General features: G+C 42.3%; 1 protein-coding gene across 1 annotated transcript; it reads right to left on the bottom strand.

Moving 5' to 3' along the window:
- Positions 1–878: 878 nt before the first annotated feature.
- nsd2 (nuclear receptor binding SET domain protein 2) lies at positions 879–13,331 on the bottom strand. Its single transcript, XM_022750660.1, has 21 exons — positions 12,951–13,331; positions 12,141–12,309; positions 11,773–11,936; positions 11,140–11,373; positions 9,588–9,807; positions 8,519–8,628; positions 8,160–8,265; positions 7,880–7,995; positions 7,526–7,615; positions 7,146–7,272; positions 6,833–7,033; positions 5,561–5,740; positions 4,499–4,655; positions 4,213–4,415; positions 3,883–3,986; positions 3,501–3,770; positions 2,655–2,771; positions 2,038–2,179; positions 1,803–1,909; positions 1,350–1,548; positions 879–1,195 (listed from the first exon to the last, which is right to left on the bottom strand). Exons 1-21 carry the CDS (start codon positions 13,329–13,331, stop codon positions 879–881), a joined length of 3,714 nt encoding a protein of 1,237 aa, XP_022606381.1.
- Positions 13,332–16,241: the final 2,910 nt, after the last annotated feature.

The raw sequence follows: 16,241 nt of genomic DNA, 5'->3' as shown, positions 1-16,241 counted from the left end.
ACAAAAGAAAAAAAAAAAAAGATTCAAATCTAAAATATAAAACTGAACTAAAACAAAAATAACAGGTTGTAAAATAGCAAACACATGTCTACAGTTAAATGTAACCTATGGCTACCAAATAAAAGTAAAGAGGCCATCTGAGGCCCGTCCATAGTGTCTTGGTGTTTGATATTACATCTGGCATATATATACTATATATAAAAATAAAAACAATCCATTTGGCAACCTGTTTGATGTCTTACACTATTCCAGTAATCATAATTTTGGTCTTTGATATACACATATATAGATATAGCTATAAAACTCTGCTGTTCAAAATGATCCGTGTTGAGTGAGGGGGGAGATTCAAGTGAGTAGACGGTGACGCTGGATGCTAGGCATCACGGCTGACTGCTTCAGTTTCTTTTCTGCAGAAACCAACTGGTTTCTTTTGTTATTTAAAAAAAAAAAAAAAAAAAAAAAAAAAAAAAAAAAGTCAAATGATCAAAACAAAGACAAAACAAAAAATAAAAAAGGCAGTCTGGTTGGTGGAAGAGTGAGTTAGAATCCACTAGCTGAAGTTTCCTGACCTGCGCTCGCTCTGCTGCTTTGTGCTTTACCACAGATGGTTCGCCTCAGTGCAGACAAGTAGAAATAAACCTGAAAACGTTTTTTTTTTAAAAAAAACATAAAAACAGAAGAGTTTGAGCGGCGAGCTAGAGGTCGTTGCCGAGCATGTGAGAGATCAGCGGCATTCCCTGATGACGAAGATGTACAGTGCCTTGGTTTTTGTGATCTTGAAGACAATATAACGTGGGGTTCATATTTGTTCATGAACGGGGAAGGAGGTGTCAGAGTCTAGTTTGGTCTATTGGCTCTCTGAGGGGTCAAAGGTCACTTCAGGCCTCTGCTGCTTTCCTCTTAGAGCCCTTTGTTTTTGCTTCGGCTCCTTCCGCCTTCCTGGAGCCTTTAGGACGACTGACGATGGCGGCAGTAGTGGCGGTTGATGCAGTCGTATCCAAGTTGACGTTCTGATCCTGGTTGTCTGTTCCGTCCAGCTCGTCGTGCTCCAGACAGCACAGCTGTCCTGTGGGAGGCCAGGGGCGTAGCGCCCCCTCCTGGTGAGCCTTGCAGAAGGAGTTTGGGCAGAGCTGGCAGAAAGCCTCAGAGTTCTTCCCACAGACGTCACAGTGGTGCCAGGGGCAGTCCCAGCGGCCTGCAGGGGGTGCGGATGAATGATTTAGACAATAAGTTAGAATACAAGGCAACGATTTTCATTATTGATTAATCTGCTAATCATTGGTCAATGATAAATGTCAGAAAATAGTGGAAAAATGCCCGCCGGCAGCTGCGTTTGCTGCGTTTCTTACCAAAGGGTCTCTTGGTGAGGTTCAGGCAGGACAGGTGATAAGCTTTGGTGCAGGTCTTCTTGTCACAGAGCACCAGCTGCCCTCCATCTCCACAGCGGAAACACTCGTCCTCTGACTTCTTCTTTCCCTCACTTTTCCTCCTTTTATACTTTCTCTTCAACCTCTTCCCTTTTGGCTCAGCTGTTTGGCCGTTTGAGTTCTGCGGATGAGACGACACGTTGGAATCAATCTGAGCAACATGGGGAGCATTTCTCATACGATATACAACTGAACTGGTATTTTGACATGTATAAAATCTTGAAATTTAAAGTAAAGTTCCATTTTCTTATGAAAGAAAGACAAAGGGAAAAAAAAGGAAAAACACTGCTGAATCCACTTACACTGTATGAAACACATACCAAGTTATTCTGTAATTAAGAGTGTAATTATTCTGTGATGAGACTAAAAACTCACCTTCGGGCGATCACCAAGGAAACCGCTGCAGTTTGGGGCGCCGCAGCGGCAGACTGTCTTCTCATTGCCGAGGCAGTCCAGGTTGTAGTTGAAAGTCAACTCAGTCCCTGCGATCCAAACACAAAAATAATAAATAAAAATAAACTGCTCTGGAATAAGTGTCCATCTTATCTCTGTGATTCTGTCGTAAAAAAAAAAAAAAAGAATCTGCAACCTCGTTTGAAACTCGTCTCACCTGCGGGGATGTCGCAGACGGCGAACAGGCCGACCCGTGTGTCGCCGTTCACCGTCCACTTCTGCGTCTCACAGTTGGGCTGACAGCTGTGGTTCATGAAGCGAGAGTAGTTTCCCTTTGGACCAGCGTCGATGATCCGGTCCTTGGAAAAACAAAAAGATGGAGGCGTTCTGAATCAGTCACTTGTTGCAGTTTACTTTATAATAAACTTGTGATATTAGAAGCAGGAGACTGTGGAAATATGAATGAATTACTCCTGTTAAACTCCTGTTTTACTTAAACTACTTTTATAGTGATATCAACGTCTGTATTTATATCATTAGCATTAAGATCCATTTGTTGGATTCCACTGGTATTTGTAGTATTGACTACTGTAATGTCACAGTTATCTGTCATGCAACATTCCCAATGCAATACCATTTTGTTGCTCTGGCTCCCAGTAGAAGTGGCACTGCTGCTGAGAAAGCAGCACCCTGACACACTGAGGAGCAACGACAACTAGTCCCCTAGTGGACTGGGTACTACTGCCGACACACACACACACACACACACACACACACAAACACACACACACATACATACAAGAGACACACAATATAGATGTGGCTTTTACTGACCTTGTCAATGGTGAGCATGTAGAAGTCTGTGATGTTGTTTTCTTGGGCGTACTTGATCCTCGCCCTGCACTCCTCCTCATCGATCAGCTCTCCGATATATTCGTTCACAAACTCACCCTGTTTGAGAAACGCTACCATCAGACCAGAGACCAGCGGCGTGTTGACACTACGGAGTGTCCCGAGACGGAGACGAGCCACAGGATTGACAACGATGCAAGAACGCAAGATACTGGCTACAACATTCGTAAAGACGTATTCACACCCCTTGGAAGTTTTTAAATAAAAAGGTGATGTAGAGGCTTTTTAAATGAAGAGAAAAAAAACCTTTATATGAAAATGAAAACAGTGCTTATATTTTTATAGGCACTTTGTTGTAACACATCGTGCTCCAGGGAGATGAGCTGCCAAAGAGGCCGTTTTAAACTTGTTAAACACCGGAAATGTTTCCTAAACACAATACTGATATACTGGCTGATATTAGTTTCTTTTACACAGCCTGTAACATGAAGCTAATTTGTTATTTTACAATTGAAAAAATAAACCTGTCACTGTTCTCTGGCGCAGAAATTCCAAGCCTGAAATTATTACTAATATTGTAAACTCTGCTTGTGGTCATCATGATGACTGAGCTGTCCATCTTTGTGTCCTTCAGACAAAAACATAAGCAGCACAGTCTTCATATGTCTAGTATTCAGTTCCAAGAACATAACAGACATATTGACCTTTAATAAAGATGAATCTTGCTTTTAGTTTTCTGGACTCTTGACACGAGGACACGTATTATTATGATATTATATGGTTCCACTAAAAGACTGTGTTATGTTCGGACAGCCTCTCCCTTCTCACCTTCTTGATGTCCCGCAAGGAGATCAGGCCCCAGCCTTTGCCGGGCGTCTTGATGATCTTGGTCTCTGGGTAAAGACGTTTGGTGAAGTCCTGGTTGCAGCAGCGCTCCCCGCTGGGACACACCTGAGGGTGGCACTCGTACTGCAGCATACGGTTCAGACACTCGGACTCAAACCCACACGGCCTCTCGTCCGTCGGCTTGCAGTTACACTTGGGGATCTCAGAAATGTCTGCGGTGTAGACCTGAACCTTGCCGAAGGGTTTGTTGACCTGAAGAGGAGGAAACATCAACGTAATGAAACATCATCCGAGCTTAAAGATAAAAAACAATATTCTAAAACATAGAGATAAAAGCAAAGATTCACAGGATGAGATTTCACACCTTGATGAATTTGTATGGGGGTGGTTTTCGGCTGTTCTCTTGTGCTTCTTTGGCCTCTCGTTTCATTTTGATCACCTTGAATCGAGCTTCAGCCTCCAACAGAGCTGCGGAAACAAAACAATGTAAAGCTCATTTCATTTAATCTGTGTAGACATTAATCTGAACATTTAGGTTAAAAAACTTGAAGAGAAACATTTTCTGCATTAATGTGGCAGCTGTGCTTTGATGCAACTTTGGTTACGCTTCTATCCTTCATTTCTTTCATGAGTTTTAATGAAAAAAACAAGTGATTAAGGGCAGATTGATGTGCAATTCAGCCTAGAGCGTTACCATTTTTAAAAACTTTGCCGATGCCAGTCCTCTGGTGCTTGCTGCCCCTGTCTCCCTCCATGTAGGGAAACACTCGGCCCTGGTGAGTCCAGAAGTAATCCTTGGAGCCGAAGAAGAAGACGGGAAACTCTCCGATCTCGTGGCGAAGGTGCTGGATGTTGGTGGGTATGTTTCGCGGGTGGTGGATCTCAGCAGGCCACCATCTGAGGAGAAGCGGCAGCGGCATGAGTTACAGTGTGAATAACAAGAACGTTCACTAACAAATGACAACTTCAGTGTCTCTCACCTGTATGTTCCTAGTTTGACCCAGATGATGTCTCTGTATTTGGGTTTCTTTCCGGCTCTGCAGTCGTTGCAGAACCAGCTCCCATCAGGCATAGCGATGTTGAGGCAGTCGGGGTGAAACGCTGCTGGACAGGACTCGCAGCACAGCAGCTGCCCTCCTGCAACACAAAGACAAACCCAATTAAACCTGACATTATAGATGGGTGGGGAATAATTCAGACATTTAGCTATGAGTCAGCAGCAGTGAAGCTGAAGTTGAGTCATCTGTAGAAGAGTGATAAAAAACAAGTGCAATACGTGCAAATGTTTAGTCTGCCACGTACCCACTCGTTAATCCACACGTTGTTGTTCTGTGTGTTTTGGTTGGAAGCAACTGAAGCAGTGGCTCAGATGCATTTACACAAGATTTTACACTGAAGGCAAAATTATTAGCAGGTAAAGATTAAACCAAGCAAACCGCTCTCTCTGCGTTTCAGTATCACTTCTCACACTCTAAAAAAAAAAAAATTAACACCCACATGAAAGTACCACTGTCTCCTGGATGTAGGAGCTGACTGTGATTTCAACTGAAAATTGATTCTCAGGAAATGCTGCAGTTCAGCGTTTCCTCAGTGATTTTCAGCAGCAGCAGCCGCATGTGTGATTAATGGCTCCACACCCACTCGAGAGCAGGTGGCTGTGCCAAAATAATTTCACTATTACACTTTAAGGAGAATAAGGAAATAATAATTTTTAGATGACACTTTGCTGCTCCGAGCTGAGATTCGTGTTGGCCGAAAACAACTGTATAAAAAGAATTAAACAAGTGCAGAATATGTTTATGCAAAATGAGGAACAGTTTCATTTCCAACCACAGGCAAACATGAAAACTACTCATGTTTATCAATGTTATTAAAACTTCCTGTTTTATGAATGAAATCTGGTTCAGCAGCACAATAGAGCTTTAAAACGACTGTGCGGTGGTTACACTGCTCATTCATTAAGTAGAAAACAATCTATTATTATTATTATATGGCTTCTGGTGACCGCGCTCTGTGTTGGTGACAAAGGGGAGGAGACGAACCTTTGGAGCAGACGAAACACCAGCTGACGTTGACGTGACTGTGGTGGCTGTAGCCCTTCTTGGCGTTGAAGTGGTTGGTGCAGATGATGGCGGTGTTGGTGATCATCTCGCTGCCGGCGGCCACGCACTGGTCACCGATGTGGTACGCTACCGGGCAGCGTAGGCAACGCATTAACCTACCTGCAACGAGGAGAGCGAGACAAACACAGGATTACAAAGATATACAAACTCTGAGTGGATCTTTTGTAAAGATGGTAAACTGGTGCCTCTCCAACATTAGTGGTGAGCAAATTTTTTGGCATTGATCGGTTCATTTGAAATTCTAACTGCAGCCTTTGAATGTTTTTTCACTATTACCGACATGAACTTGCGTCATTAGTCTGGAACTTGGTTTATTCCTGTTGGGGATTATTACAGATGAGTCACAAACTGGCAATGAAGAATGACTGCATTATGTTTCATTAGTGCCGTGTTTTCATTGTCATTAGATCCAGTGTTGTAATCTGATCCTGCCACAAGCTAAGCAGATAAAAGAGGAGAAACTGTATTCACTGAGTTCAAGAAGAAGAGGAGCAGCAGCAGCCTGAAAGGAACAAAACAGCACTTCCTACAAAACAAATTATATTATTCTAGCTCGCCTCTCTTTTACATTTCATGAGTGTAACTCCAGCTGCACTTGTAACATGAAGAACAATTTTACCGTCAGACCAACGCCCAGAACCTGGGCCGCAATGGGTTCATCATTATACCACAAGCGTTGCTGGAGTTTTGGCCTCTTTACACTTTTTTCCTTCTCCATGCACCTTGGAAGAAGGTGAAACTTTGCCAAAAATCTCTATTCTGCATCTACTCTAACTGTTACGTTCAAAGGGGTTTTTAAGTAATATTATACAAACTTAATGTTTGAATTTTCTGGCCATTGAACAGTTAATAGTGTCTTTCTTTATGTAAACACATCTGTTATGAAACTGTGAAAATGTTAATAGGTTTCAAACAGATATGGGCGATGATGATAATGATGTTTCCTTTACAGTTATCACAATGGACAGCTGACTCAAATTATTCCTGCCCACACAGCTTTAAAGAAGCCTCAATAAAAGTTCCATCCTCTGATCTGACATTCAGCAAGAGAAGGAAATGAAGAAAACTGTATGTGCAACACCCTGATATAACTGATAAAAAACAAACCGATAAGAATGTCTCAAAGGACCGAACATGTCTCAGAATCAAAAGTCAAGGAATCCAAACAGTATAAAGTCATATGCTCCTCACCCTTGGTGGACTTTTGCTTGGTGCGGCAGCCGTAGTGGCAGCTCAGGCAGGTGTGGAGCGGGCAGCGGAAGCCCTTGTTGTCGAACGAGGTGAGAGGGTTGAGGCGGACACACGCCTCGTGGTAAAACTTGCCGCAGTGTAGGACGTGGCAGCGACGCACCTCGCCCTCCGACTGCTTACAGGTGAAACACGAGTGAATTCCTGGGAAGAGAAACGGCAAAATGTCGGTCAAGAACTGAATGCAGTGCAGCGAGAGGTTGCAACATAAAATAACTGCTCAATGGCTGCTTCTTGAACAAAATGAACGTCTCACCTGTGCTGCACTCTTGACACAGCAGCTTGTCTTCAGGTTTGAAAGACGGACCCAGACAGTGGAGGTGAAACATCCCACAACATTGGCCCTCACAGGGCACCAGGTCCTCACCAGCCTGTTCACACCTCTGCAGGAACGAATACATACGGATCAAAAACATACGCAGAGATTCAGACATTTCACTGGATGTAAAAATGTAATTTTTGATAAAAATCGATGTCTCTATTCCGCACACGATTATAAAAGGATGGAGACTTGTTTAAACCCACTGTGTTTGTTTATATAAAACACTTGACCCTGACATTTTTGTATTTTGAAACAAATGAACCGAAAGTTTGTTGTCTCAACTCAAGTTAAGTCAAAAATAAAGGCAGACCTACCTGACAGACAAACTCTTTCTTCCGTTCGCCCTTCTTCGTCCCGTCTAAGCTGTCACTCGGAGAATCAGGACGTCCTTCACTCCCAGAACCCTGCAGCAAACAAAGTGAAGACAATGGCAATCCATCAAATAACACGTCTACAGTCAGATTTGTACGAAATGATGTACAATCAACTGAAGCCCATGTATTCCCTTCACACTTGAGCCAGTGCGGCTTAGTTTGCTTGAAGAGCTCTGCTATCAAATATTTTTTTAAAGCTAAACAGTTATGCAACATTATGCTTTAGGTTTTGTAACATTTATAACAAGTGCGTGTAAATTAAGTTAATACCATACTGAGGTTACACCGTCTCACCTCAGGGTCAGGACAAGGGGAGGACCTCCTCTTCTTTGCTTTAGCAGGCGTGGCCTGGTTCTCTCCATCCTGTTTCCTTTTCCTCCTATACTTTGGTTTCTCTGCATCTTGGTCATCTATGCATAGTTAAAATGTTTGAACTATAGTTACCAAGTGCGGCAGGGCTACAATAAAAGCAGCTGATATGACAGTGAGGCCACAGAACAAAACACAGAGGTGTGAGTTCAGAAGAGAAGCCCAGCAGTGGAGCTCGTCAACACAGAACAGTGCGGTTGTTTACCAGTAAGAGGATCTTTTGACTTTTTCTGTCGTCTCTTGGTTTCTTTCACGTCATCAGTTTTCTTCCTCCTCTTCCATTTTTTCTCCGTTCCTTCTGAAGCTGAGGCCTGGGGAGGTAAAATCTCTTTCAGTGGATGTAATAAACAAGTAAATCAAGATCTTTCTCCAAAAAGGGGCTTCATGCTCATTTTGGGTTAGTGTTTGACGTTCCATATTCAAAATCATTCTTATTGATTCAAACATCTATTTTGTCTGGCATTTACTGTAAAAGTGAATGATTTAAAGTCTCCACAGTCAGTTCTTCTTCTATTACTATTCAAGAACATGCAGTTATGTGTCTCACACCAGATGGAAACTCACCTGTTTTTCAACATCTTTGCTCATTTTGCGTCTCTTTTTAGGCTGCTGGTCCTTTTCTTCTGCAGCGTCCGTCACTGGCCTTTTAGAGGTTTTCTTCCGCTCCCTCTTGACTGAAATGTTAAAATGTGGTTTAGAATTAGACATTTTTATCTGACGTTAGTAATTAGTTACAACAAGAAATTCTGACATTTCCAGGCAGCTTTTAGAGCGGCTCGAGGATTGATTTAAAAGCTCAGTCCCACCTTGTGCCAAGACCATAAATCAGCTAAAGAAAATACAAAAAGGGCCAAAAATAAACGTCAGACTCACAATGAGGAAGAAAAATCTCATTCTCCTGAGATTTTGTTCAATTACAAGGGACAATCTCTACCTTTCTGTGTTTAGGCAACACTACGTGAAAGTTAACTGACAACTGACTCACCTGAGGAATCAGTCATATCTTCAGGAGTCCCTTTCTTTTGCCTTTTCTTCACTTTGTCAACTACGACAACAAAGGGTTTTTCTTTTAATTAAATTCATTTAACAAATCTACATGGATGCATTAACACCATTTTCTCCAAATTAAGTACAGATGAGGATCAAATTATGAGTCTCACTTGTGGAAAAGTAATGATTCAAGTACTTTTATCATCTCTTATTTTAAATGTTCACTGTGCTTTATAAATAGAGACCAAATCACCATTAAAATTTAGTTCTACATGTTTAACTGTGGAAAAGGGATGCTGGTGCGACAACAAAGCAAAAACTATACACAACCATCAAATAGCATTTTGGATAAATTCCGTGCATTTCTAAGCTTCGGTGCTATTGAGAATAAGCAGTCTCAACAGAAATTTACCCTCTCGACAATCAGGAATGGAAATTCTTAAATACAAATGCCACATTAAGTGATAAATACCACAATAATCCACCCACTGCACTATTTTACTAGCCACATATGGCAATTTAAAGCAGGAGATTCCACAGCTCTGCTTTGGTATGTTTACCAGAGCTGCTGCAACCAGATTAACCCAACACTTTACTGATGGCTAGCGGTGATCTGGTGCACAGGTTTCAACTTTCAACCGACCTGGAACAGAAACTGGGAGAGAGTCTGGATCGTAAACATCGTCTGTCGAAGAAACCAGCTTTGATTTCCTTTTCTTCACAGGGTCAGAGGAGTTGTCCGTTGCTGATTTTTTCCTTCTCCTCTGTGTCTTGGCGGGAGACTGAGCCTGTTTGGGTCTCCTCTTTTTCTTCTGAGGTGCAGCTGATTCAGCTTGTATATCTGCTTCTGAAGTGGTGGGATCCTGCAGAGAAAACAACCGAATGTGTTTAAAGAGGACCTATTATGCGTTTCTTTATTTTCTGGCATATGAATAATGTTACAAGGTCAGATATTTAACGTGGTCAACGTTTCAAATAAGGTAAACGTATGTAAAATTAATCCCTGACACAAAAGCTTAGGCATCAGTCGGCTCTGAACGAGAGGTTTACAATGGTCTTTTCTACTTCTTTCTACGGTGGTCGACTCCAAACACGGCTCGTTCTCCCAAAACTTGAGTAGTATTACAGGCATTTAATGTACTCAGTACTCCAGTGTACAAATAGCTGATCCTTGACAGCACACAGTTGTTTGAGAACGGTAGAATAACATTTTACAAGCATCGTTAGCTATGGTATTTCCTGACAGCAGATGTCTTCCATTTCCCACATGTACAACTATTCACAGGGGCATGTATAAAAAAAAAAATGTATGTACAGATTGTGATCAAAAGACTAAATCCACACAATAATCAGTTGATGGGTGTAACATTTAAAAAAACAGATTTCTTGCTGTAATGTTTGTTGTTCATGCTTCACTCTTATATTCAGGATCAGATTGTGGATCAAACAAGAAAAGTTGGATGTGAGAAGTTTCCACTTCCAATCAGTTATGTTCTGTCACAGAGTTTTACAGTTTGCTTTCAGGACATCCACACTGATTAGAAGATGAGGCGGTGCTCACAAGCGCTGGGTGCTGCCCCTCAACAGGCTTCTGGATGTTCAGCCAATCAGGAGAAAGTGAGCTTTTAAGGAGGCCTCTTAAGGAGGCCCAAGCTAATATTGTCTGTTTCAGTCAGAGGCTCAACTGAGGGGCTGAATAGCAGGCACTTTTATTGAACTGTGAATGCAAATCTATTCTAGTGGAGTCCCAGAATAAAAATACAGAGCTGGAAATGAGCATTATACATCCCCTTTAATGATGCTGACCATAGTTAAAGGTTTTTCCCAGGTAATTAAGTACGATCATTGTATTATCTTATTAAGGTTTTAAAAATATTTCCACTCCAAAACATTCTCTGTATTTTCAAACCTTGATTTTCTTGCAGAACTTACAAATATTAGATTATATTTAAAGTTAAAATATAGACTTAGTTGCGGGTCCACATCATTCAGATCTTTGCGGTTTGATCTGCTGGTTGAACAAAACAGGACTTCTGAAGACATCACCCTGACCTCTGGGAAACTCAAGACTGAGATTTACTATTTTTCCTGAAATTTAACAGGTCAAATAATAATCAAGAATGTAATCATCAGATAAACTCCCAAGTGCTGTCTTGGGACTGGGGGGTGGCTGTGGGGTCGTTGGGAAGGCCTACCAGCATGGAGGAAAGATCTGGGCTGAGCCGTGACTCTGTTTCCTGGTTCATCTCGACACTCTGTTTTGGCTTCAACTTCTCCAGGATGTGGGGGTTTAGATGAGGCCCCTCATCATCATACTGAAACACAAAGTTTGCCATGCGCTCATCCAGTGACATGTCGAGGGCCTCCTTGGCCTGAATGATGCCCATGTTCCACTGTGCCTGGAGTTTACGGGGCACAGAGGGACCCGTCTGCATGATGGAGAAAATGACAAGTTTATACAACAAGTTACAAAAACGCATGAATGCACGAATGCAGAAGTAATGTTTAATCATTGTGCTGCATGTTGCCATCAAGAAGACGCAACAAAGAAATCATTGTTTTTACTATGGGCATCATTTTAAAACAAGATTACATCATTGATTAGCAGCAAGTGGCAGTTGCTTAACAACTTGTGAGCCAAGCTGCAAAATATATTCTGTTGTTTACCTAAAATCAACCATTTGGCTTTTCTTTCTTGTGCAAAACATTTTAAGGAAGTGCAATATTCTAATGTTGCAAGGTTTCCAAGTGGAGTCTTTCTATATGGGCCTTAGCAGCCTATAGAGCCAATATACAAGGGCCTCACAAAAGAAATGAAAGTGATTTACCTTTTTGTGGATGATGCGGGAGGCTGCCTGTTTGTTGCCCTGGCTAAGCTCCTGGTATTGATCCTCCCCAGAGAAGGACACCATGTTCTTCTCAAATATGTAGCCTCTCTCTGGGGCATCTCCAAAATACTGTACATGGTAAAGGAGGCCTGACCTGCTATTGGCTGCTAAAAATAACACAATAAACCAACAAAAAAACAGTTTTTAAAATCAAAGGTGGTATAAGAAATGATGGATATATGTTGTATACACTAGCACAGATATAACAATAGTCATTCCTACTTAATAAATGGTGATTCTTCAACATTGAACTGCACTATATAAAAAGCCAAGTTAGAATGAAGCAGGTAGTTGTGCTAGTTTCTCACCCTTCTGTTTCTGTTTGAAGTGACTACTGATTTCTGGGTCTGTGGTCACCATGCAAGGCCACCAGGGGTATCCTGACACCTTTGTCCAAACCAAATCACCAACAGAGAAACGGATCAGCAAAGGAGACTCTTCTGCAGCCTCCTCTGTCAACTCTGGGATGAGATCAGGCTGGAGAAGAGACAAAAGAATCAGTTAATCAATAGACAAAAATAGAAACGAATCAAGGTTCCAAACACTTTCCCTCCCTAAAATCAATTACTTCACACACACACACACACACACACACACACACACACACACACACACACACACACACACACACACACACACAATCTATTTCAGACACATACACATCACTGCCAGTATTTATATATTGGTCACATTTGTATGTGTGGTCCTTAATGCCACCTCTCAGCATAATTGTAGTAAATTATTGCACTAATGTTTAAAACCAGTACTAGCTGGCCATATTGCAGTGTATTGTTATGTACTATATTGCTACAGCCAAGCAGAAGATCTAGCTTAAAAAATATTCATGCTTTGGTACTTAAAAGTTGGAATAAATGCAAAACCTCTTCAGCTGCTCCAGTTCCATCTACAGCATTTGTGTGGTCAAGTTCCTCCACAGGGATGACAGAAGAACTGAGGTTTGGTTGAGGTTTTGGTTTGTGAGGTCTCCCCCTCCTTTTCTTTGCGTCTTCTCTCTTGTCAGGTCCAGATATAGTACCTTCAGCCGCCGTAGCCAAACTGGTCCCATTGGCACAGCATGGTTCAAACAGCGGCTGCTTGACCACCTGGGGTATTGTCACCTTCAGTTCAGGTTCTGTATGGGGAGTGCAATTGTGCTGATGGGTGCCAGTCGTAGTAGGGGCTTCAGCACCCTTAAGCATAGGTGGCTCTGGAGCACAAAGCTTGGGCAGTGTGTCTTGGTCCCCATTCAGCACACGGGAGGTGAGGTCTTTGAGCCTCTCGTGGCTGTGGTTGTTATGACTGTGGCCAGCCATCTTCTGAAGGACGCCGTCTTGTAGTGTGGCGGCCAGCTGGGCAGCAGCTTTGTCCATTAGCAGAGCAGGGTCACTGCTCATGTCCCCCCGACCTTTCCGTACACTGAGGGACTCTGGCGGCTGCTTCATGCTGATCGGGTTGGCTGGTTCGGGCATCGAAGGCAGAGAGCTACCTTTAGTGTCCATCCCATCTAACCCCCTCCAGGCTCACTGAGCTACAGGGAGAGGGAACATACAGAAACTTCTCATTCCACAGGTTCAGTCAGAAATCATTAACAATATCATGCAGTCCATTTTTGATGCTGTTCTTTCTGGCAATCTGTAAAATGGCATTCTGGGATATGAATCCTATGAGCATAACGTTACACATTTTACAAAATGGCACTCACTTGCTCCAGCGAAGCATGAACACAGAGACTGGGAAGCAGAGAGAGCTGCACCTGTCACATAATGTTCTAGCCGCGTAGTTTTGGATGTTCTTGTAAGATAGGAGAGCGACTCATTTGACCACAAGTATGAAGCAACAATACCTTAGAACAGTAAAAGAATACCTATGCCTCACTGAAATCCAAATCTAAATGTTAATCACAACTAATGTGCAAGAGGTCAAGTCAAACCTATTCCCGATTATTCCCATGCATGCGAACAAAAACCACTGGGCGGGTGGAAAACCCTCTTACCGCGACAATTTCAAGTTGGCTTTCTCCTGGAAAAGGACTAGCTAGCTGCTAGCTGCAGTCTGTGGCAAAGCGGTAAGGAGAAGGCTGGCTGCAGGCTCCAGGCTCTACCGCATGCAGCGAATGCCCAATGAGTGGGTGGCTAACCGTGCCGCGTAACCACCACATCACCGGCTAGAAAAGCCGCGGAAATGGAAGCAGCTGACAAGTCGGTGTAATGCTACTGGAGTGCGAATAATTGCTGGAATCGAATGTATCCCGCTTTGGTTAAAAGCTAACATATTACATTGTGGGTTGTGTTAGGTTAGTTGGCTTAGTTGAAACATAACGACATGCCGGCTGAACATATTTTGTTAACGCAAACGTTGTAACAACCCGGTCAATCGTTTTAAAGTTAACTTCAGCCTTAAAGTGTTCTGATGGAGAACCTAAAATACCCACTTACGCCAGCGGTTGCCCTATAATGTCATGCACGAAACGGGCTGCGACTATAATCTGATGTGGAAGCCACGATGTGGGAATCTCATGGAGTCCAGCTATGGACAAGCATTTTCCCATTGAGTACAACTGCATCTCTGTCAGTGCTACAGTCAGCCATTACATTCCAGCAAATAGACAAAGCCGCCACCCAAAAGCTGAATGCAATTAACTTACCAACTAGCTATCGTACCCGATTAAAGCAAATACGTGAATAAATAAACGAGTGCATGACTGGGCGATTGCAGTAGCGTCTTTTAAATGTTTTTCCATTGTTTCACTTGTATACTCAATTTGTAGGCGCCATGACAGCTCGTTTCAAAAAGGCTAACGGTGCTAGCCAAAGCTAACTAGGGTACCATTGAAGCCAAGCCAAATTGCACATTTAACGTTAGCACTGCTAGCTAGCTTGCTAGCTAGCGGATCCTCTCTTGCTAAAATGGATGGTCGGCCTGAACAAGTGTACTTGCAAAAACTCAGACCGGCAAATACCCCCGGGGCTGACAATAACATGAAAGGCCGTTTGTTTGTAGTTACCTGTTGAATCTCCTGTCGGTGGTTAAAGGGAGAAAATGTCCGTACTCATCCTGTAAAGCGAAGGCTTTCATTCAAGTCGAATCAAAAGCTTGCGGGAAACTCAAACTCTCCGGCCAACCAGCGCGAAAAATACTCACTTCCGATTGGTCGGGAGCGGAGAGAGGATCCAACCGGTCCTTTCAAAAAACCAACCGTAGGAAGTGCTGACCCGGTGTCTCCCGTCTGTTTTCATGCCGTTTCACCTCATTTCTAGATCACAATTTTATCCACAGCCACGGTATGTGTACGTGTGTATTTGTTTCTTACAAACAGTAATGTAAACGGGCTGTAATTACTAAGTCTGCTAACGTTTAAATGTACGTTTTGTGTAGCCGTTATAATGGTTTCTCCTATACTAAACCATTATTACAGTTGAAATGTGAAAAATAAAAATATGGTATTTACCCACATCAAAGTAGCTCCACTAAATTAATCTTTGAAACAAAGGGGGGATACGAAAGATGACACAACCAATTCAGTGCATAAAGTCATTATAATATAATATAATATAAGATAATAGTGCTGTTTGTACCAGGGGCTGCTTTCTGTTAAAGGATATGGTCGCCCTAGACCTCCCAAAATCAGTAGGGGCCCAACGTTTAGAGAGGCTGAGGCCTATAATCTAGTCTAATGTCCATGGTCAAATTTGAAATTTCAAACAAAACAAAATTTTGTTGTAGGGCCCCACAGATCCCCCATCTGCCATCCTCTGAAAGTGGAACCTGCCACATTCATATAGCCAAATGAAACTTCTGGTCCAACATATGCCAGGGTCCTCTGCCGAATCCAGCTGTTATCCTCTGGTGTTGTCTGACAGCCAGACGATTTTCTGTGTATGTGCCAGAGAGACGCAACCAGGCCTCCATTGCTGAAACATACCTTCATGTCTTATTTTGTGGTAATTTCATTAAACACAACCTAATTATTTGCACTGCCTCAGTATAATGTGGTGCATAATATAATCAGCCCCTCTGTGGAGCATCTGGTTATGCTGTCTCCTCTAGCTTTATATATTTACACTCAGTAGGCAGTTTATTAGGCACACCTAGCTAAAAAAATATGTACTTTGTGGTGCCTTTGAACTTTATTGCATTATATTGACAAGTGTTTCTATTATTTTGTCCACCCCCTGTTTATTATCATTGAGGATAGGTTAAATAACAGAAACCCCTCTTTGTATAATGCATTACAGCACTTCAATATACAGTATATACCCTCCAAAATTACCATAATATTGAAACAAAACCTCTCTAAAACTGTTTCAACACAAACTGAGCATTATAACTGTCATGAAGGAAGGATTTATTGCAGAACTGTTGTATTAGGCTGCATTAGTTTTAGCTAGGTGTGTTTAATAAATTGTCAA

The sequence above is a fragment of the Seriola dumerili genome, unplaced genomic scaffold (assembly GCF_002260705.1).
Source record: "Seriola dumerili isolate Sdu_G_001 unplaced genomic scaffold, Sdu_1.0 BDQW01000149.1, whole genome shotgun sequence".
Lineage (NCBI taxonomy): Eukaryota > Metazoa > Chordata > Actinopteri > Carangiformes > Carangidae > Seriola > Seriola dumerili.
This window is presented reverse-complemented; position numbering and strand designations above follow the sequence as displayed.